This window comes from Schistocerca piceifrons, chromosome 11 (assembly GCF_021461385.2).
Source record: "Schistocerca piceifrons isolate TAMUIC-IGC-003096 chromosome 11, iqSchPice1.1, whole genome shotgun sequence".
NCBI lineage: Eukaryota > Metazoa > Arthropoda > Insecta > Orthoptera > Acrididae > Schistocerca > Schistocerca piceifrons.
In genome coordinates, this window is record NC_060148.1 from 54,307,730 (window position 1) to 54,331,544 (window position 23,815).

The 23,815-nt window shown below is 40.1% G+C and overlaps 1 protein-coding gene across 3 annotated transcripts in view; it reads left to right on the forward strand.

Moving 5' to 3' along the window:
• LOC124720113 (peroxisomal carnitine O-octanoyltransferase) overlaps positions 1-18,754 on the forward strand; it is a 245,074-nt gene extending 226,320 nt beyond the window's left edge. For 2 of the 3 annotated variants that reach the window (XM_047245407.1, XM_047245408.1), the window contains exons 13-14: positions 452-653; positions 18,451-18,754. In XM_047245407.1, coding sequence (XP_047101363.1) covers positions 452-617 — 166 coding nt within the window. In that variant the 3' untranslated portion in view covers positions 618-653; positions 18,451-18,754. The remainder of the gene's footprint in view (positions 1-451; positions 654-18,450) is intronic. The other variant, XM_047245409.1, reaches the window with a different exon arrangement.
• Positions 18,755-23,815: the final 5,061 nt, after the last annotated feature.

The window sequence follows — 23,815 nt, forward strand, 5'->3', positions numbered from 1 at the left end:
ACAATAAAAGTAATATTGTAGAACAAAAGCAAACTGGTGCTTTTAATTTATTATAATGTTGTTCTACCAAGAAGTGACAGAAGATTCTGTTAACACAATGGAGGGGTACTGAATAGAACTGGGGAAGAAAGAAATTTGTGGCACAACTTGACTAAAAGAAGGGATCGGTTGATAGGACACATTCTGATATGTGTGGAGGGTAGGAATTGTACAGGGAGACCAAGAGGTGAATAGAATAAGCAGATTCAGAAGTATGTAGGTTGGGTTAGTTATTTGGGGACGACAAGGTTTTGCAGGAAAGAGTAGCGTGGAGAGCTGTATCAGACCAGTCTTTGGACTGTAGACCATAACAACAACATTATTTATTGTTGTTATTGTTGTTATTATTATTATTGTTGTTGTTGTTGATACTCGGTCAGCACCTCCTGACCTGCGTTTTGTTTTGCCGCAGCATTCAGTTCACAGTTCTGGTGTTCCGGGCGAGCAGAGAGACGTCGGGCAGTAAGTTCTGCACGGCGTTGGCACGCTCCCTGGATGACGTGGCACGGGTGCTCGGCCCAGCGCCACCTCTTGCCACGAGGGACAGTACCGCCACCATCCCGTCCGCCAAGCTGTGATACTGTGGGGAACTGTGACGGATCAAACTGTACAAGGTACTGAAACATGGGTTGCATCACTTTTATTATTTTAATAGATAGTAAGGTAACAATTGTCCAAGGACGTATGTAGAACCTGCGAAACTGGAGACATACCGTCAGATATTTGGGAAAACATCATACAGTAAATCTGGAAGATAACATGGGCAGATAATGCTAGAATTGTTGCACAATCAGCTTGTGATCTAAACTTCCTGACAGGAATAACATGCAGAAGAATGGAATAGAAAATTCATCATCAGCCAATTCATTCATTTGGCGATGTGGCCTCTTTGAGTCGCCGTGCAATGTAGGATCCCTGCAGGTACCTCCATTTCTGTTGATATTGAGGTTCTCATTGCCAGTTCAATCTGGCTGTCTTTTGTAGGTCTCTTTTCCACCTGTCCGATGTTCTTCTCCTCAGTTTCTTTTGCCAAATTGGGTCCAATCCAATATTTGTTTTGAGCTCCTGCCATGTTTTCTTCGAGCGACACGACCAGCTCACTGCCATTTCGAGGTATTCACTCTTTCTATCGAGCGAGATGGAGCAGCAGTTAGCACCTGTACTCACGTTTGGCAAGCCATCCAGGTTTAGGTTTACAGTGCTTTCCTTAAATCGCTCCAGGCAAATGCCGGGAGGGATCCTTTGATAGGGCACGGCCAATTTCCTTTCCCATCCTTGATACAATCAGAGCTTGTCCTCCGTCTCTAATGACCTCAATGTCAACGGGATATTAAACTCGGCCTTCTTTCGTTCATTCTTTCCTTTCTTCCACTCTTTCCAATATATCACTTGCCTTTGTTGTCTGTCTGATGTCAGTTGCTCTGTTTCTCTCTTTCTTACGCAAGCTGCAACATTGTTGTGAATAAAACAGTGACCCGCATATTCAATAAGTTTCCTTTAATTTACGTCTATGGTCACAAACAGATGAGATAACTACAACAGGTGTTAAACGTGGACAGTAATACCGGTTTTGGTCTATAATGACCATCATCAGATCTGCAGCAAAAAATGGGAAAAAATATAAATACACTTGCAGGTTGTCTACAGCTTAAAAACAATAAACAGACTATATTGAAAACTACTATTGACATATATATGCATTTGTGCACTTTAAGTATGAAGAGACATACCAGTTTTATAAAAACGAATTCGTAATGCACTGCAGCCATAGTGGCATCGTCAAATGTTAAATGCAAAATCAGCACCAGCATCGTCAAATAATATATAAATAACATCATATGCACGAGTCATGTTGTCAGTAGCACTACTGTTCAAAACAAGCTGCCATACAGTAGCCACAAGATGTTCGTGTTGTAAGTTCACCAGATGTTGCTAATGTAGGCATACCCTAGTTTTCAATAATTAATTCAACAGTGTAAAATAAAGGAGGATATAATAGTTGAAGTCTGTTATGAGCTTATAGCGAATAAAAGGCATTACAGTAATAATAAGTGATGAAATAGAACACAACAAAAGTCAGATTGTTAAAAAGAGGAAAAGTTAAGAGACAGCAGTTGACATATACTCAATTGCCAATATTCTAGATAATGACATAAGTAATAAACACCTTTGATAGTGCACAGAACAATATTAAAAAACATTGTTTTTATAAAACAGGTATGCCTCTTCATACTTAAAGTGCACAAACGCATATAGTACTTTTCATTATGGTCTATTTATTGTTTTAAGCTGTAGACAATCTGTGAGTGTATTTATGTTTTTTCCTATTTTTTGCTGCAGATCTGATGATGGTCATTATAGACTAAAACTGGAAATCTGTTAACAAAAAGTTTGTGACTATAGACGTAAATTAAGGGAAACTTATCCCTCTTTCTTTGTGTTGCTGAACATGTAAAAGGTAGCCCAGTAATGTAAATGGTGCAAAAAATGTGCTTAAGCCACAGGGCAAAACAGGTAATGTGTAAGAAACAAGATAGTGATGCAGTCTTGTTCAACTTGTACAGCAAAGAAGTGATGGTGGGAATAAGAAACAAAGGTTCGAGAGTGGAACTAAAATTCAGGATGAAACGATACAACATTTTCTGAAGAGATTGCTAGACTCAGTGAAAGTAAAGAAGAACTGCAGGACCTATTGATTGGAATGCACAGCCTAATGAAATGAGAGTATAGATTGTGAATGAAGAGAAGAAAGGGAAAAGTAAATAGGAGTATATAATGTTCCTGTCGGATCGTTACATTTACCTTAACTTTCTATTGCCTGGAGTTCATTTGATGAAGGAATATAACAGTTTCTAACTCCACAAAATTTGTTGACAACTGAACTGCATACTCGTCACTTTAACAAAACACTGACTGACATACTTCACAGATCTCTTTGACTGACTGACAAAACAACTCAACAACTAACTCTCTTGCAGCATCGCTACTTTGCTTTATATAGAATTTTAACAATAAACTTCAAAATAACCCATTATTAATTTTGTACAATTTTGATGTTACAATTAAAATTTACAAAATGTAAAGAAACTGGTGTTACAGCTGATGAAGGTATAAAATACAATATTAATTGACATAATTTTTATAGTATCATCACTAGTTTTAAATGTGAAAATCAATCTGAACTTTAATTACAATAATGTCTCTTGTATTACAGGGTGTTTATAAATGAATATTGGGGTTTTAACACTTTATAATATTTATTATATTAAACTTACAGTTATAAATGATATGTCAAATGAAAGAGCAATTCAAACAGTTTTACCAAGAACTTTCTAAATGTTCAATGTGAGCACCATTTGTCACACGGCACACACCAAGTCTATAGCAGAGTTCTTCCCAAATGTTGATAACTGTGTCTTCAGTGACTGTAGCAACAGCTGCTTCAATCCGGTTTCTTAATTCAGGGAGGTCTGCTGGTAGCGGAGGCATGTACACACGAACCTTGATGAAGCCCCAAAGGAAAAAATTGCACGACGTTAGGTCAGGTGAATGTGGAGGCCGTGCAAAGCAAGCCCTGTCATTGGGCCCCTTGCGGCCTATCCAGTGCTTGGGTAGAGTGAAGTTCCACCAGTCGCATACTTCGCTGTGCTAGTGAGGTGGCGCACCATCTTGCTGGAAAATGAAGTTCTCTGGCTCATCTTATTCCAACAGAGGGAAGAGCCATTGCTCTAGTGTATCAAGGTAAGAAGTGCGAGTTACAGTAGGTTCACCAAAAAAGAAAGGCCCATAAACTTTCCACCAGGATATGGCTCAAAAAAACAGTCACTTTAGGGGAATCGCGTTGCATTTGTACCACCTGTGAGGATTTTCTCAGCCCCAGATGCGCACATTGTGACTGTTACCGTATTTACTCGAATCTAAGCCGCACTCGAATCTAAGCCGCACCTGAAAAATGAGACTCGAAATAAAGGAAAAAAATATTTCCCGAATCTAAGCCACACCTGAAATTTGAGACTCGAAATTCAGGGGAGAGAAAAGTTTTAGGCCGCACCTCCAAATCGAAACAAAGTTGGTTCATTGTAATATGAGACACAGAATGAAAGACGATACAGCTACAGTAGTTTGGTTCGAGTCGTAAGCTTAGCAGTTAAGCTTTACCAGGTAGCCATTGCTATGCCTCAGGCGCTCTGTCCATATTTATACGGGTACCCTTCCTTTTTCACGTGCTTCGTCTGGTTTGGATCGATTGCTTATTTTGCTTTGATCTGATAAGTGCCGTTTTTTTTGTTATAGGTGTTTACGTCACTCTAAGCTGAAAATGCATTACTGTACTGTGTCATGCATTGTTTGTCGCATTCTGATAGTGCATGTTTACGGCCTGTCGCCGCTCGCGGCATGACTTGCTTTTATGCGCGCTACCGCTGCTTAAAAAAAAAAAGAGGAATCGTCTCATTAGCGAAACAATGGCAAGAGACTGCTATTTGTTGTTACTTACACTGCTGCTTTCTTTGATAATGATCAACAAGAACCAAATGATAGACTGCGTGTGATAGAACATGTTCCGAACGAGAGTTAGGCGCAAATTTTTCTCCGTTTGAAAATCTTTGCGGCCACTTCTTTAGTACAGCAAATTCTGCGCAGAAATTAGTCACCTTACATTTAAAATCTAGTCAGTTGCCGTGCTTCATTTCTGACTATATCACTATTAGGCATAAGAATAATACGAATATAAACATGATACGATACGTATATTCTTCCGCGTTTGCTGTTGTCTTACTCTAGTTTCGTAGTTTATTAGGCAGACAGGATTTAAATGAGATAGCAGCAAACACGAAAGAATAGATGACAAAATGTTTATATTCGTATTATTCTTATGGTGAAGAGAATACTGCATGTGATTCACATTTCATCAGTTCCTATTAGCAACCATCTCTTCTCACAGGTAGGAAAAAACTCGGAACGTAGAGTTGGCCATATTGACAAACATCCCTAACAGTCTTGCCAGTCGGATTTTCGTAGTACATTGAAATTCTGCTACATTCGAAGATGAACAATACGGAAATTGTATTTACTTCTTTGGATAATGTATGCAAATGCAGTGGTCGAAACTCGGGGCGGAGAAAATAAAAGGTTTTGGCGCCAGTATTTATTTTTGTGCCCACAAAGCATGCTTGTGTAGCGCTACATATATTCGACGGCAGAAGTTAGTTGTGGCGGCATCTACCAACATTTTTCAGAACTTCCGCTTGCTTTGCACTCGATTCTAAGCCGCAGGCAGTTTTTTGGATTACAGAAACCGGAAAAAAAGTGCGGCTTAGATTCGAGTAAATATGGTACATGTCCACTAAGGTGAAAGATCGATTCATCACTGAAGTCAACATGATCCAAAAAATCTTCATAGTCATGAAACAACATTTCGTTTGCAAAGTTGGCATGTAATCCATGATCTGCCAGCTTTAGAACCTGTAATAACTGTAAACAGTAAGTACATAGTTGTACGCATTTTCTTAAAACTTTCCAAACAGTTGACACGGGAACTTGTAATTCATGACTAGCTTTCCGGACTGATTTCTTTGGGCTACGAGTGAACAACCCTGTCACTCGCTCAACAGTCTCTTCACTAACTCTTAGTCGTCCTGTGCTCTTCCCTTTACGAAGGCAGCCAGTATCTTCAAACTGATGATACCATCTACTAATGTTGTTATCACTGGGAGGATCACAACCGAAATTCAGCCGGAATGCCTGTTGCACAGTAACTACATATTCAGTCTTTGCAAACTGCAAAACACAAAACACCATCTCCGCGGCAGAAACATTGCTCACTGCGCATGCGCACTGGTGCCAAATGCAACTGTTTGTGTTGCTCTTTCATTTGACGTATCATTTATAACTGTAAGTTTAATGTAATAAATATTATAAAGCATTAAAACCCCGATATTCATTTATAAACACCCTGTATTTTAGTTACATAATTAATTACAGTTTGGATTTGATTATTAACATTCTGTGACAGTACAAATCTCGTGCTGTATCCGACTACATGTGTAAAATTTACAAATAAGGTGTCACATTCTGAAAATAGCAAAGTTGTGTGATGTAAACAATTGAAGAGTTAATTAGAAATGTGATTACAAATGATATTAATTACAGAGGAGGAAATAAAAATAGATAACAAATGAAAATACATCGCTTGGTAGTAACTTTTAAGCTGTTTCTCAGGAATTTGATGTTCTCTGTGTCAAACCATCAATCAACTGCACTTATGCCAACATTTTCACAGCCTCTTAATATTTGCCGCCAGATATTTAACACTTCAATTTCTTGATTAAACATCTAACTCAGCACCTGTACATAATTTTGTTAATGACAACAATCCCCTGACAATCATGATAATATACGTCCTTCCAGAAAATTCTGTATGCTTTCACAATGAATGTCAAGTGTTTTTGCAAATTGGACAGAAATATATGTATAAAGACACACATACAAGTCCCTAGGAAGCACTGACTCATCCAATAGCTATCCGGATTCATACAAAAAAAGGTGGTACCAGACATTTCATATGATTCTTGGGGAAGGATGTATCCTTAAAAGTACCAGAAACAAGATTAGCAGACCGAGCAAGGTGGCACAGTGGTTAGCACACTGGACTCTCATTCGGGAGGATGACGGTTCAATCCCGCGTCTGGCCATCCTGATTTAGGTTTTCCATGGTTTTCCTAAATAGCTCCAGGCAAATGCCGGCCGACTTCCTTCCCCGTCCTTCCCTAATCCGTTGAGACCGATGATCTCGCTGTTTGGTCTCTTCCCCCAAACAGCCCAACCCAAGATTAGCAGAAAAGATAACATCAAAATTGATAAGTACAAACGAGACAAAGTGAAGGAATTTTACTTGCTTGGAAGCAAAGTAATACATCATGCACAAAGTGAAGAGGCTGCTAAAAGCAGACTGGCGTAGGCCAGAGAGTGCATTCCTGGCCCAAAGAAATCTACTAATATCAAATATCAACTTTAATCTGAGGAATAAATTTCTGAGAATTTACATTTGGAGTGCAGTGTTGTACGGAAGTGAATCATTGACTGGGGGAGGGAGGAGGGGGTGGGGGCAGCTGGAAAAGAAGAGAATTGAAACATTCGACACACGGTGTCACAAAATGTTGAAAATTAGATGAACTGACGAGTTAAGGAATGAGGAAGTTATCTATGAAATCAGTGAAGAGAGCAACGTATTGAAAACTCCTAAGCAGGGACAGGATGATAGGACACCTATTAAGACATCAAGGAGTAACTGCCATGGTACTAGAAGGACCTGAAGGGGGTAAAAACTGTAGGGAAAGGTAGAGAATGGACTACATCCAACAAATAATTGGAGCTTTTTAACTAAAAGTTACACCATTTGAATGTATAGATAATTTATTTTTGGTCCTTGGCGATTTTCAAGCACCAATTTTCAAAAAAAATTATGTATTCATGCATGAAAATGCATTGGACCCTAAAATCCATAACATTATCTCAGTACAGTGTAGGATTGCAAAAAGGAATTATTTTTTTTCTTAATTTAATCTACTCCCTCCAGTCCTACATTGTAATTGCATAATGTCACAGATTTTCTGGTCCACTGTACTTTCATAAATTCTCTATGTACGTATCTGTGTTCCACATCTCCTCCTAAACTAGTGGACCGATTTCAACCAAAGTTGGTGAACATGCCACTTACTGTATGGAAAGAATCACTGTGGAGGTAGTAACCATCTAGCTATCAAAGGGCGGAGATGAGGATGAAAAAGCAATATATCCACAATGCACGAATACCCCTTACTTTAGTCACCCAGTATTCGAGAATGAGAGCACTTATTTACTAAACTTTTTCTGGCTGACAACTCTCACAAAATGATGAAAAAAAAAACAAGTTTTTTTTTTCTTACTACATTTTCACTGAGTCTGCAGTAAAATGCCACGTGAAGCTTGATGTTTCAATTTTTCACTTCTTCACTGCTAACTGTATTTGTGACACATTTTGCACACAGTATTTACATAGACCAGTGAATGACCAGCAAAATTATAGCTCATGGTACAACACACAGTGTAATCGATAATGTCATCATAAACACTGAGATACGCTAAACACTCTGCATTGTGTTTTTCTTCTCTGATACTAAATGATTAAAGGAAAATCTCATATAAAGATTCATTCAGTTGTTATTCACTGCTGACCATAACACAAAATCAGCAACTGCATCTTTCTGTCTGTCTGTTGGAGGTAATCTGGGAAGGTACGAGGTCGATTTCATTGCAGTCGTCACTATTGCGTAGCTGAATTGTTCAGGGTGATTAAGTATACATATTGTGTGAAATCTCCATATTTATCATTTTACATGATTGTTTTTAACTGTAAAAAGAAACCCAACAGGACATACCAGAACACATTAATGATATTGGTATTCAGCCAAGTGGAAGTCAGTTCTCAGACAGCACCTAAATGAACACCTAGTCAGAATACTTCTAAGAATGAAATTGTAGTACTAGAATCTGAGCTCAGTAGCTTGCTGTTAGTGTGCGGTGTTGCTATGGTACCAGATGGAGGAAAAAAAAAACAAAACAACAGCATTAAGGAAAGGCATACAGCAGGAAATAAACATAGTGAAGAAAGATCAACACAGCTGAATAACAGAGAATAATTGAGAGTCTAAAAAACTAAGAATTCTACAAATTTTTGAAAGTAATTCTTACTTAGCAGCAGCTCTTAAAATTCAAAATACTGTCAGTCAGTCTAGAATAGAAGGAAATCATTAAGATTTACTTGAAGTCGTAAAGGAGATTGCAGTTTTTGATGGTGCAGCTGGTGATCGATGTCAGACTGAAACTGTCACATGTTACAAAACACTGGATGACTCACAAGCTATGTAAAAAGGCTATATTATCAGTCGATCATAAGATTCCAAAGGAGTCAGTACAGAGCAAAGAGGGGGAAAAGTTGTAACTGCCCCTGTTAAACTGTGCAAACCACACTGTGCACTTAATTTTAAGCATAAAGATGCCAAATTTTTGTTCAGCTACAGTAAGAAACCTTGAATCTTTAGCTTCAGTTTAGGGTCCTGGTCAAGTATTATTTTTACCTATGAGGGCTGAAACTTCCTGGCGGATTAAAACTGTGTACCGGACCGAGACTCGAACTCGGGACCTTTGCCTTTCGCGGGCAAGTGCTCTACCAGCTGAGTTACCCAAGCACGACTCACGCCCCGTCCTCACAGCTTTACTTCTGCCAGTACCTCACCTCCTACCTTCCAAACTTCACAGAAGCTCTCCTGCTAACCTTGCAGAACTAGAGCACTTGCCCGCGAAAGGCGAAGGTCCCGAGTTTGAGTCTCGGTCCGGCATACAGTTTTAATCTGCCAGGAAGTTTCATATCAGCACACACTCCACTGCAGAGTGGATATCTCATTCTCGAAACCTATGAGCGCTGTCCGTAAATTAAGGTCTCCAGTGCTTTTTCACACAGGAAACATCATTTTATTGCAAAACCAATTATAGATTCTGAAAGCTTGGACTTTTCGCTATTATTCAACATAGTCCCCATCGCGACTGATGCATTTTTGTAGATGCTGTGGAAGATTTTTCGTACCTGGGTTGTACCACTCTCCCACAGAACCGTGCAGGAAGGAATCTACAGCTGCATCCGACTCTATGTCGCTTGAGAATTCCGTCCCCCCAACCCCACACCCCCCAAGTGTTGTTTCAAGTTGGGCAACAAATGGTAGTCACTGGGAGTGATATCAGGACTGTATGGAGGATGGTCAGTGATTTCCCACCCGAATTTGGTGATGAGATCTCTCGTAGTGCTGGCGACATGAGGGTGGCCTTTCGTTCTGTATAACCTGCCGACGGGAGTTCTTCGGAGACCCTCCTTCGTGGACAACCCTCGTGTCGATGACAGAGCGTGTGTGCCTTTAGGTATTACAGCAAAAAATGCTCAAGCATTACTGTTAATGCACATTGACTACCATGTAAAATTTCCAGATCACGATTTTGTGGTCACTAAAAAGAATAAACTTATTCCCTCCGTTTGTGCAAGTATTGTGATAAAGAAGGGCGGGGAAACCTAAAGCTGTGACACATTCATAGTGGAAAAAAATTCTTCCTCTAATGCAGAGACTCGTGGCACAGATATACATAGACTTTCTTATTTACCAGCTTTTGAAAAGTTAATGATAACTCGAGAAGGTTTTGTAAAATTCGTGTTTCTTTTCATTTGCGATGGTCGTTCCGACGCAAATCCACAATACGAGTGAGTTATAGTTTTATCCGAACAACATTTTAAAGATTTTGCCTTGGAATCTACATTACCACAGATGCTCCAGGAAGAATTACATTTAACAGAGTGGAGTGACAAACGGTGCCTCTTAGTCGCGAAATTACTTGTGTTTTGTTGAAACGTGACAGTTTCAGTTCACATCTTGATTCCTGCAATCAAACTACTGACTTGGAGCTAGAAACACAGAATTTTGAGAGAACAGACATTATGCCGGCTAATATTTGGAGGTAACTGGTGAGTGGCAATTTTCCTGTGGTTGACGTATACTTTGTGCCAAGAGATACCGGACTGGATATCGTACAGTCACAAGTGTGTGAATCAAATTATTTTTTTCAAATTGTAAAATGCGATGTTGGTGCATTTTGTGGTGTGTGACTATCTAGATTGTGGTGGTTATTATGAGAGGGGTTTTTACCACCAACTGTTTTGACTTCAGACAGGTATGTACCTGTAGGAAGTGATGACTCCAAAACTAAATTTGCTCCATTGTTATTACAGCTATCTTTGGATCTCCGAGCATCATCACATTTGAAAAGTTCTGTATGATAGCTATTGCTCCAATGTCAGGGCATACTTATTTAAATGATCATGTGGCATCTGTGGCCTATGTCTTTGATCATACAAACCCACTAACCAACAAATTCAATCACATAAGAGCTAACAAGAGGTTTTACCCAGTAGGAGGATTCATCTTAAAAGAATTGCAGCTATACATGCCAGAGAAGTTCTTTGTTTGATAAATGATGGTTAAAGATGATGTAGACAATGACTGCTTTGCCCATCATAATTAATGTAAAAGAATGGGTTCAAAGTCCTTGGACACAAGATTAAATTTGGTATCATTCATTTGATTTTTTATGTTTTATAAATTTTCTAAAAATGTTTTGTTTATTATTGATTTTATGAAGAAAAGGAGATTTTATGTAGAAATGTATAATACAGCGTGTACACGACCTGGGACATCTGGGAAAAACCCGGAAATTTTTTCATCCGGTAGAAAACTGGGAAAAACCTGGGAATTTTTTAGAATTCCAGGAATTTTTCGTTGTTTAGTTAACAGTAAAATTTTCGTGATTTTGACTGGTAAGAACCAATACTCTAACGAAGGATATTACTGTATTCCACTTCTGCAGAATAGTACTGCAGTAAAAAAAAAATTTCGACAAAAGAAAAAAAAACTAAAATAAAACTTAAGTCGCAAAGGAAATGCGCCGTATACAGCAACAAAACACAGTGCTCATACAAGTGTCTGCCAGCCAAAGTGTGTCAAAGGGTTTAGGAAGAATATGTAGTGCTTCCTAACAACAAATTGCCTCCGATGAGCATGACGTGACAGATGTTTTTACATTAGATTCATTTGAGCAGTTGCGGGCGGGCTCTTGCGCATGCGCAGTTGAGTCGCGTCTGAGAAGTACCTTTTCCCGCTGCTGGCTACAGGAGTGTGTGTGGGTGCCACTATCTAGTATTGTCCCAGTTCGGAAATATCGTAGATCCGGGGCTGATCCACAGAGCAGTCTGAGTTGTGGTGGGGAGGTGGGTTGTCTCCACGTGACCTGTGTTTACATTTAGTGATTTTGCTGTTTCCACTTTGTTTATTGCTCTCACATCAAATGGAAAGAAAACGAATTTCTGTGGCCGGGAGCTACCAAATGAATTAAAATACATTCACATAATTATGGAAGGCTAAAATATGTTGTTAGTTTCAGGTTTTATTTCCACCTTTATGACAGTCAGGCATTAATCGCCTTACCTCTGAGAAGTACCTTTTCCCGCTGCTGGCTACAGGAGTGTGTGTGGGTGCCACTATCTAGTATTGTCCCAGTTCGGAAATATCGTAGATCCGGGGCTGATCCACAGAGCAGTCTGAGTTGTGGTGGGGAGGTGGGTTGTCTCCACGTGACCTGTGTTTACATTTAGTGATTTTGCTGTTTCCACTTTGTTTATTGCTCTCACATCAAATGGAAAGAAAACGAATTTCTGTGGCCGGGAGCTACCAAATGAATTAAAATACATTCACATAATTATGGAAGGCTAAAATATGTTGTTAGTTTCAGGTTTTATTTCCACCTTTATGACAGTCAGGCATTAATCGCCTTGCAGAACAATGAAGTTATTTTTGTCAGTTTGCTAAAGAGATTTGGCTTTTATTAGTCTTTTGCACCGAGGCAGTCAATTTATTTGAAACGAAGTGTTTAATTTCACACTGTTGGCTAGTTTCAACTGTTCGCTGCATTTCAAGTGCACGTTTTTCATCTTCTAGCACTTATGACATTATGCCATAATAAAGAACCGAACATGAGATAATGCAGTACTGGTACTCAAGAAAATTTACATCCGAATCTAAACATACGATTGTGCAGTTTTAGGCGAATTATGCATTTTAGTATGGTTCTCGAAATTCCGATGCTCTTGAAGTGTCCTTTGATGTCTTGTTTCTTTTATGACATAATGCAAGATCTTTTAATGTTATACACATACGAACATGCGGGGTTCCTGTGTCATCGTAAATGGTGGTTTGAAAAGTATTACTTTCAAAGTAAATTTCCTTTTACGCAAGATGAACTATGTGCGAGAATGTACGATGAATTTCTTAAATCACAGAGCGTTTGACTCTCATTTAAAAACAAACTCTTTGAGGATGACCATCTAGAAGAATTTCGAGCCATCAACATTATATGTGGAAGCTTAGCTTCTCTTGCAGCTTATTAATCTTAGAGACCAATATTATTTGTGAAAGCTTTGTATATTAATTTAAACCATTAACTTTTCTTTTTTGTGCGTTCACGCTACTTAAGAGTAACCTTGCTATTGGTTGACTAAATCACGTGTCCTGTGCTGTCATCGACTGGCGAGATCACGTGACATGAGCTATGACTGGCTTACAAAAGCGCATCGCAATCTCGATTTCATTGCTTCGGAAATTAACATGCAGTGTTTGGTGGAATTCGAATTTATACCTCCGTAACACGAATAAATGCAGCGCACATGTTGCTGCACATGAAAGATCTTTCCAAAATGTGATTCCCCCCCCCCGGGTTTCGTTTTCTAAAGTGCTGGCAAATTATACGTCTGTGTAGATAAACATGCTAAGTATTGATAAGTTTTACAGTGACGAGGAAAAGTATACTGTCACTTAACACAGAAAGGGAGAAAGTGTATTTTAAACTGGGAAATCCGAGAAAAATAAGAACATTTTTTTTCTTGTCCAGGTATACATCATGTAGTAATTCCGGAAACACTGTTTTAATTTAATAATTTCAACGTTTAAAAGTGCAAAAATATAATGTCAGACCAGGGGAGGAGTGTCACAGAAATGTTACCACCTGTGACAAGGAGGGGAGTGGGCTCCAAAAATCATGAAATTCTTGTGACATAATTTGTGTTCGGGGGGGGGGGGGGGGGGGGAGGAGGAAATAAGCACAGATAGGGGAGGAAGGATGGACAGAGATAGGGAAGGGGATATGGACAGGGAGGGAGGAGCGGGAGAGGGGGGGGGGGGGGAAGAGGAACAGAGAGAAGAGAGTGGAGGAGAGAAATAGAGAGAGAAGCAAATTGACACTGAAAAGGAAGAGGATGAGATGGACCGAGAGGGAAAGAGCTGGTAGATAGATGGGGAGGAGGAGGCAGAGAGAGAGAGAGCGAGCGGAAGTGATGAACGGAGAAGGGGTGAAGGAGCTAGTGGGCAGAGGCAGGGGGGAGAAAGAGGAGATGGGCTAATAGAAGATTGGAGCATATGCATACCTGCGCAACACCTGATACTTGATGGGGAACTCAGTTAGAGAGAGAAAACACACACACCATTTCAGTGTAATACTTGAAAATGATCAAAGACCACAGTCTACATCTACATCTACATCCATACTCCGCAAGCCACCTGACGGTGTGTGGCGGAGGGTACCTTAGTACCTCTATCAGTTCTCCCTTCTATTCCAGTCCCGTATTGTTCGTGGAAAGAACGATTGTCGGTATGCCTCTGTGTGGGCTCTAATCTCTCTGATTTTATCCTCGTGGTCTCTACGCGAAATATATGTAGGAGGGAGCAATATACTGCTTGACTCCTCGGTGGAGGTATGTTCTCGAAACTTTGGCAAACGCCCGTACCGAGCTACTGAGCATCTCTCCTGCAGAGTCTTCCACTGGAGTTTCTCTATCATCTCCATAACGCTTTCGCGATTACTAAATGATCCTTTAACGAAGCGCGCTGCTCTCCGTTGGATCTCCTCTATCTCTTCCATCAACCCTATCTGGTACGGATCCCACATTGCCGAGCAATATTCAAGCAGTGGGCGAACAAGCGTACTGTAACCTACTTCCTTTGTTTTCGGATTGCATTTCCTTAGGATTCTTCCAATGAATCTCAGTCTGGCATCTGCTTTACCGACACTCAACATTATATGATCATTCCATTTTAAATCACTTCTAATGCCTGCTCCCAGATAATTTATGGAATTAATTGCTTCCAGTTGCTGACCTGCTATATTGTAGGTAAATGATAAGGGATCTTTCTTTCTGTGTATTCGCAGCACATTACACTTGTCTACATTGAGATTCAGTTGCCATTCCCTGCACCATGCGTCAATTCGCTGCAGAGCCTCCTGCATTTCAGTACAATTTTCCATTGTTACAACTACTTTATTCATTAAACGACTGTGGGGAACTGTATCGAACGCCTTGCGGAAGTCGAGAAACACGGCATCTACCTGTGAACCCATGTCTACGGCCCTCTGAGTCTCGTGGATGAATAGCACGAGCTGGGTTTCACATGATCGCCTTTTTCTAAACCCATGCTGATTCCTACAGAGTAGATTTCTAGTCTCCAGAAAAGTCATTGTACTCAAACATAATACGTGTTCCAAAATTCTACAACTGATCGAAGTTAGAGATATAGGTCTATAGTTCTGCACATCTGTTCGACGTCCCTTCTTGAAAACAGGTATGACCTGTGCCTTTTCCAATCTTTTGGAACGCTACGCTCTTCTAGAGACCTACGGTACACCGCTGCAAGAAGGAGGGCAAGTTCCTTCGCGTACTCTGTGTAAAATCGAACTGATATCCCATCAGCTCCAGCGGCCTTTCCTCTTTTGAGCTATCTTGTTTCTCTATCCCTCTGTCTTTTATTTTGATATCTACTATTTTGTCATCTGTGTGACAATCTAGAGAAGGAACTACAGTGCAGTCTTCCTCTTTGAAACAGCTTTGGAAAAAGACTTTTAGTATTTTGGCCTTTAGTCTGGAGAGTGTCTGGACATTTTGTTTTGATCCACCTACTGCTTTGACTTAAGACCAAAATTTCTTAGAATTTTCTGCCAGAAGACTGTGGCTGTTGAGGATGCTTGCAGTATCTGCCTTTAATCAGAAGATGCCACTGCATAGTTCTACATACATACTCCAAAAGCCACAATACGGTGCTTGATGGAGGGTACCCTCTACCACTGCTAGTTGTTTCCTCACAGGTAGAGTGAGGGAAAAATGACAGCCCACACATCTCTGTACGAGCCCTAATTTCTCCTATCTTATCTTCGTGATCCTTACACGAAACGCACATTGGCGGCCGTAGAGTCATTCTGCAGTCAGCCTCAAATGCCGGTCCTGTAAATTTTCTCAAGTGTTCATCAAAAATAACAACGCATCCCTCCAGAGGGAGGTGCAAGTGGTTACAGCACTGTGTAATGCTCTTGTGATTGTGTCTGTGTTTATTGGTGGATACTTTATTCCATCTGGCTTCTATTTCTTTAATGTTTGCTCCCTTTCTTTCCAGAACCTAGTTGTGAGTTCTCAAAACACTCGGTCATTATTATGACCGTCATTCCGCACGGACAGTCAACTTTTCAGGTTGTAGGTACTGCCGGGGACTTGCTTCTCTTAAGATAAATTTTAAAACTGTGATTTTACTGTAACAAATTAGTGAATTATCCCATTTCATAGAAACAGCTCACCATATAAAGAAGGAATGGGAACAACAGTAATTAATAAAAGAGTGAAAAGGAATTTAAAAATGTGAAATGACATATTTGTTATGCTGGTATGTACATGGTACCAAACTGCTGACAGGTCTTATGATGTGATTGTAGCTTCTCTTTTTTTTTTTTTTTTTTTTTTTTTTTACGCTGGTTCACACCTAACAGTTCAAGTCTTAACATCACAAAGCAATTTCAGACAAACAGCAATTGCAGTAGGACCTCACTAATCTGCACTCTACAGAACCAGGTGCAAGGAGGTCAGATCATCAGAGGACTACTTTTGTTGATTTGTAACACCGTGACTTGCCTGTAATTACACACGTTATGAGCCAGACACTGCGTGAAGAGTTTGACAGGGCACTGAAAGACCTGAGTCCAAACAAGACCCGGGGAGTAGACAACATTCCATTAGAACTACTGATAGGCTTGGGAGAGCCAGTCCTGACAAAACTCTAGTATTTGGTGAGCAAGATGTATGAGACAGGTGACCTATCCGCAAACTTCAAGAAGAATATAATCATTCCAATCCCAAAGAAAGCAGGTGATGACAGATGTGAAAATTAGCGAACTATCAGTTTAATAAGTCACGGCTGCAACATACTAACGCGAATTCTTTACAGACTAATGGAGAAACTGGTAGAAGCCGACCTTAGGGAAGATCAGTTTGGATTCCGTAGAAATGTTGGAACACGTGAGGTAATTCTGACCCTACCAATTATCTTAGAAAATAGATTTACGAAAGGCAAACCTACATTTCTAGCATTTGTAGACTTCAACAAAGCTTTTGGTAATGTTGATTGGAATACTCTCTTCCAAATTCTGAAGGCGTCAGGGGCAAAATACAGGGAGCGAAAGGCTATTTACAATTTGTACAGAAACCAGATGGCAGTTATAAGAGTGAAGGGGCATGAAGGGAAGCAGTGGTTAGGAAGGGGGTGAGACAGGGTTGCAGCCTCTCCCCGATGTTATTCAATCTGTATATTGAGCAAGCAGTAAAGGATACAAAAGAAAAATTCGGAGTAGGTATTAAAATCCATGGAGAAGAAATAAAAAACTTTGAGGTACGCCGATGACATTGTAATTCTGTCAGAGACAGCAAAGGACTTGGAAGAGCAGTTGAATGGAATGGACAGTGTCTTGAAAGGAAGGTATAAGATGAACATCAACAAAAGCAAAATGAGGATAATGGAATGTAGTCGAATTAAGTCGGGTGATGCGGAGGGAATTAGATTAGGAAATGAGACACTTAAAGTAGTAAAGGAGTTTTGCTAGTTGGGGAGTAAAATAACTGATGATGGTCGAAGTAGAGAGGATATAAAATGTAGACCGGCAATGGCAAGGAAAGCGTTTCTGAAGAAGAGAAATTTGTTAACTTCGAGTATAGATTTAAGTGTCAGGAAGTTGTTTCCGAAAGTATTTGTGTGGAGTGTAGCCATGTATGGAAGTGAAATGTGGATGATAAATAGTTTGGACAAGAAGAGAATAGCAGCTTTTGAAATGTGGTGCTATAGAAGAATGCTGAAAATAAAGATGGGTAGATCACATAACTAATGAGGAGATATTGAATAGAATTGGGGAGAAGAGGAGTTTGTAGCACAAATTGACCAGAAGAAAGGATCGGTTGGCAGGACACGTTCTGAGGCATCAAGGGATCACCAATTTAGTATTGGAGGGCAGCGTGGAGAGTAAAAATCGTAGAGGGAGACCAAGAGATGAATACACTAAGCAGATTCAGAATGATGTAGGCTGCAGTAGGTACTGGGAGATGATGAAGCTTGCACAGGATAGAGTAGCATGGTGAGCTGCATCAAACCAGTCTCAGGACTGAAGACCACAACAACAACAACAACAACAACAACATCATCATGAGCCAGATCTGAGGAAAGTGATATTTAAGGCCTTAGTTAAGGAGTTCCAAACTACTCCTGTTTGTTCCAGTCAGAAAGCACTCCCAGAAAACGGTTTTGTTCCCCTCGGATTGCTGCCATTTCTTCTAGAGGTAAATCCTATTGAACTGATCTGGGATCTCACGGAAGAATAAGATCCAGAGTTGTAATGTGTTGAGCACCTTGCTCATCATTTTATATCTTGTGTAAACTGTGATCAACACCTTTCTGACCGGTGTGTGCTCTGTTCCAGAAAGTTCGTGTCGGAGCTCGCAGTATGGCAATGGCTGCGGTTCGACGGCCTTCCTGCCCTGCGTGCATCTTTGCCGTGTTGCTGCTCGATGTGATGTGGAGTGGACGAAAGTAGACAATTACGAAGGAAGATTAGGAAATGGACAGCTCATCTTATAACAGCACCATTATGTGTTAAGTACAATGGAGGTGGTGATATAGGAAAGGATGGGTGTTTTACTGGGAACTTGGCTGTGTGTATAATATTAAATTGTACATAATTTTGTACTGAAAATTTACAATAAAAAGGGGATTCTATTTGTTAATAGTTAATTTTTCTTGACACTCATCACTGAGTATTATCCTAAATCGTCGTTCACTTCATTCCACCCATCCATATTTCTATCAGGTTAGTGACACTTCTTTTCTTGTACAGGGTGGCCCATCTGAAGTTTCGGATGAGATTATCTCGAAAACTATACAACGGGTAAAAATAGTGGGTAAGACAAGTTCGTAAGCTCAAAGGGGGACATCAAATGATACTACATGTGACCTGCAGCCCTCGCCCCATTGGGTGGGGTGGGAGGCAACTTTTAAATCGAAACTTCCTGGCAGATTAAAACTGTGTGCCGGACCAAGACTCGAACTCGGGACCTTTGCCTTTCGCGGGCAAGTGCTCTACCAACTGAGCTACCGAAGCACGACTCACACTCCGCCCTCACAGCTTTACTACTGCCAGTACCTGTGCTGTGAGTAAGGGGTGTGAGTCATGCTTGGGTAGCTCAGTTGATAGAGCACTTGCCCGCGAAAGGCAAAGGTCCCGAGTTCGAGTCTCGGTCCGGCACCCAGTTTTAATCTGCCAGGAAGTTTCATATCAGCGCACACTCCACTGCAGAGTAAAAATCACATTCTGTAACTTTTAAATCGTTAATGGAAACCCCTATTTTTTTTATTGCAGATTCGGATACTGCATAAAAAACTAATCAAGTTTTGTCTGAAACATTTTTTAAACCATTGACATGTGGCGCTGAAATCGAGAAAAAAGTAAAATTAGGGAAGAACTCTGGTTTATTTAGAATTATCCGAGAATGACACATCAAATCGATAAAAAAACATGCACCAATTCTTTCGTTACACCAAATTAAGCTATTTTTGTGCCAAATGTACTGTATCGTACTTTTAGCGTTACCCAGGAACGACGACATGGATGTAGTAGAATGATGTTCCCGTGAGGTGCTTCATTACTGTGAGTCCCCTTGCCTCTCACATGTTGGGGTGCTTAATTAATGAAATAAGCCACGAAGAAATTGTTCAAAATTATCCCCATTAGCTTCAATGCATAAAGTCAATTGTCAGCAAAAGTTGTCCACAATTTCGGGCAGCACATCCCATGGTACGGCTGCACACACTCTTCGAATGTATTGCTCCATACCATTTCTGGTTGTGGGGTGTCTTTCATAAACAATATTTTTTAAATAACCCCACAAGAAATAATCAGGAGATGTTACGTCTGGTGAACGTGGAGGCCACTCAATTGGTCCGCCGCGTCCTATCGTGGACCAGGGCACTGTAAATTTAAAACGTTCTGCACATTTTTAGTGTAATGGGGAGCTGCTCCATCCTGTTGGAACCACATTCGTTGCCTAGTCTCTAAATCAACATCTTCCATTAGCTCCAACAAATCATCACAGAGAAGTTGTAAACAAGATTCGCCAGTAACATTTCGGTCAAAAAAATACGGTCCTATCAAGTAACCCTTTAAAATTTCACACCAGACCATTAACGACCTTTTGTGTTGATTGTCAACGGGTCTGTGTCAGTGTGGATTGACAGGGGCCCAATAATGACAATCATGATGATTTAATTTGCCATTGTTTTTGAATGTGGCTTCATCAGTGAACATACTGTATCTAAAAAAAAACATTGTCGCCTCTTATCATTTCCAAGGCTCATTGGCAGAAATGCACGTGTATTTGTGTATCTTTCAGCGTTAATGCCTGTCTCAGTGTGATATGATACACATGATATTTATGTGTCTTCAAAATCCTCAAAACAGTTGATTTCGGTATTCCAGTTTGTCTCGGAATCACACAACTACTAATATCGGGATCCATTTGAACACAGGTGAGAATGGTAGGGGTACGAGCGTCATTTTCATTGTATTCACGATCACGAGGTGGACGGTGCATGTATGTATTCATTTCAAGCTCGCTGAGTGCAATTATGAATAACGTTTTTGCTTGGATGTCATCTGGGAAATGATCTGCATTTCAACAATCTCTGTAGGAGGTTAGTGAGCCATGTTTCACTAAAGAATAATTTACTTTCGGCAGTCAATGTTTACGGTTCACAATCTGAAAGTGAAGTGACGTCGATAGCATTGTACCGACCTTTATACTGAGCTATTGTTCGCAGTTCGGCCATGGTAGCGCCACAGTTGGGTGAGTAATGCAATTGTGAAGAGTTCCCTAATGAGATTTTATTAGCATTCCACCTCCCTCCATCAAAAACTGTGGTGGGTAGGATACATTTTGTAAAAAAGCTTAATTCGACGTAATGAAAGAATTGGTGCACATTTTGTATCAATTTGATGTGTTCTTCTCAGATTATTCTAAACAAATCTAAGTTCTTCCCCAATTTAATTTTTCTCGATTTCAGCACCATCTGTCAATGGTTTTAAAAAAGTGTTTCAGACGAAACTTGATTACTTTTTTATGGAGAATCTGAATCTGCAATAAGAAATGAGGTTTTCCATTTAAGATTTAAAAGTTGCCCCCTGCCCCACTCAAGCGGGCAGGGGCTGTGGGTCACATGTAGTATCATTTGATGCCCCCCCCCCCCCTTAAAGCTTACGAATTTGTCTTACCAACTATTTTTTTCCGATGTATAGTTTTCGAGATAATCTCATCCGAAACTTCAGATGGACCATCCTGTATCACCTGTATATCTTGTCAAAGTGTTGTTGAAATAAATGGTCTGTGAAACCGCACTGTAACACAAGTCTGGAATGTGACAAACACACATCCTTGGTAACGGTACTTACACTACCGTGCTCTGCCAGAGCAAAGATGTGATTTACGATCGCGCATGCACAAGAGCGCTGCGCCAGTGACAGATTTTCATAAGTAATTTTAATCTTCTTTCACTTTTGCATAGGTGTATTTTTTGGCGTTGATGTTAAAGAATGATTTTAAGTGGAAATTAAAACTATATTATGAAACGAACACACGGCATTTTCACGTTATTTCAGTAGTGATTCGCAATGGTTATCACCAAATTTATAAATTAATCCAGACAGTGAGAACTTCAAGAAATTTTCATCAGACGGAGAACAAGAGGACCAGCGAACAGTGAAAAAAGGACATCCTACAAGAAAATCAAGAAGTATTCCAGATGCAGCCACAAAGACTATATTATAATAGACACTACGTTTCTGACAGAATTATAAGGTAAATTTCAACTTATTTCTGATGCTATTTCCTTACAGTCACTTTTTGTAGTGTTGCCGACCCGGTCTGCCATTCACGGTCAAATTGCAGCGCTATCTCAATCAGTAATACAAAGTCCGCCTTATCTGTAACTTATTCCATCAAAATTCAAACCCCAATCAGATTATCTGTTTTGTATATTGAGGAAGACATTAAGTGTGGAGAGACAGAGGTGGTCTGCAACAGTGTTTGCGTTGTCCACAGCTACCGTGATGCTTCATTTAGTACCACAGATACCGCGGAAGACCAGGTGGATGTCCCCACTGGTCTGCATACCTGGTGCAGTACGTATCTCGAGAAGCTGTTCGCACGGACGAAGGTGTACCTGAACTTAGGCATCGAACTGGTGTAACAAAAAACGGTGATTTGTCTGACGAGGTGGCACTTTTCTGTTCACTGACAATCCAGTCTTTGTGATCCCGCACTCGTTGCAGTCATAATGGTCATGTCGTTGGATTAACGTTTTCAGATGCTATTGTTCCATTTGAAGCCATGTAGGATTATCTCATTTTGTGGTGTACCGGTATGAAATGAGCTTTAAGATACAAATGTGTCGATAGGGAACATTTGTTGTGAACGAGCCTTAATTTTTTTTTTTGTATGGTTGGTATGACGTCTGTCAAAGATATTTAGTATACATCAAGTAATGGAACAAACATCATATGTTTTCATCGTGTTAACAATGTCGAATTTTGTACCAGAAAGTGGTGATTTGCGGAAAGCATTAATTTTTTGTTTTGTTTTCATTTGAAAAAAGTGCTGCAGAGTCGCATCGAATGCTTGTCGAGGCATATGGTGATCCTGCTCTATCAGAAGCAACATGCAAAAGATGGTTTCAACAGTTCAGAAATAATGATTTTGATGTACGAAATGAAGAACGTGGAAGACCACCAAAAAAGTTCAAAGGCACCCAATTGCAAGCAATATTGGATGAAGTTGATACTTTGAGTCAGAAGCAAATGGCAGCAATGCTAAATGTTGCACAATAAACAATTTCTGACCGTCTGAAAGCTGTGGGAAAGATCCAAAAGTGTGGAAAATGGGTGCCACATGAATTGAATGAAAGAGATGGAAAACCGAAAAACCATTTGTCAAATTTTGCTTCAAATTGTTCCTGGCAATGGAAAATGGATTTATTTTAAGAATCCTAAATGGGAAAAATTGTGGGTTAATCCGGGACAACCATCAACATCAACTGCAAAACCAGATCGATTTGGCAAGAAGACAATGTGGCGGGATCAGAAAGGTGTGGTGTATTGTGAGCTTCTAAAACCCGGTGAAACTGTGGATACTAATCGCTACAGACAACAAATGATCAATTTGAACTATGCATTGATCAAAAAAAGACCCGAATGGGCCAGAAGACATGGCAAAGTAATTTGTTTACACGACAATGCACTTGCACACAAAGCATAACTGGTTCAGGATACAATCAAAATACTTGTCGGGGAGCTGCTACGCCACCCGCCGTATTCACCAGACTAGGCCCCCTCTAACTACCATTTTGTTTTCATCAATGGGACACGCATTGGCTGAGGAACACTTCGATTCCTACGAAGGAGTTGAAAGTTGCGTGTCTGATTGGTTTACTTCAAAAGACGAACATTTCTATAGGCGTGGTGTCCGCAAATTGTCAGAAAGGTGGTCAAAATGTATAGAAAGCAATGGTAAGTACTTTGAATAAAATGGTTTTACTTTTCAATTCAAAATTAGTGTTTCATTTTCACAACAAAAATGCTAATTTCATACTGGTACACCTGGTATGCATAGTAGTTACATCTGTAGCCACCCTTTACATCTCCAGTAGATGTTGCCTGCTGAGGCCTGCAGCTTGTGAAGTACTGTATATATTTTGAATATTAGCAGTTATATGCAAAATGTAGATGAAGGTGAAATGGG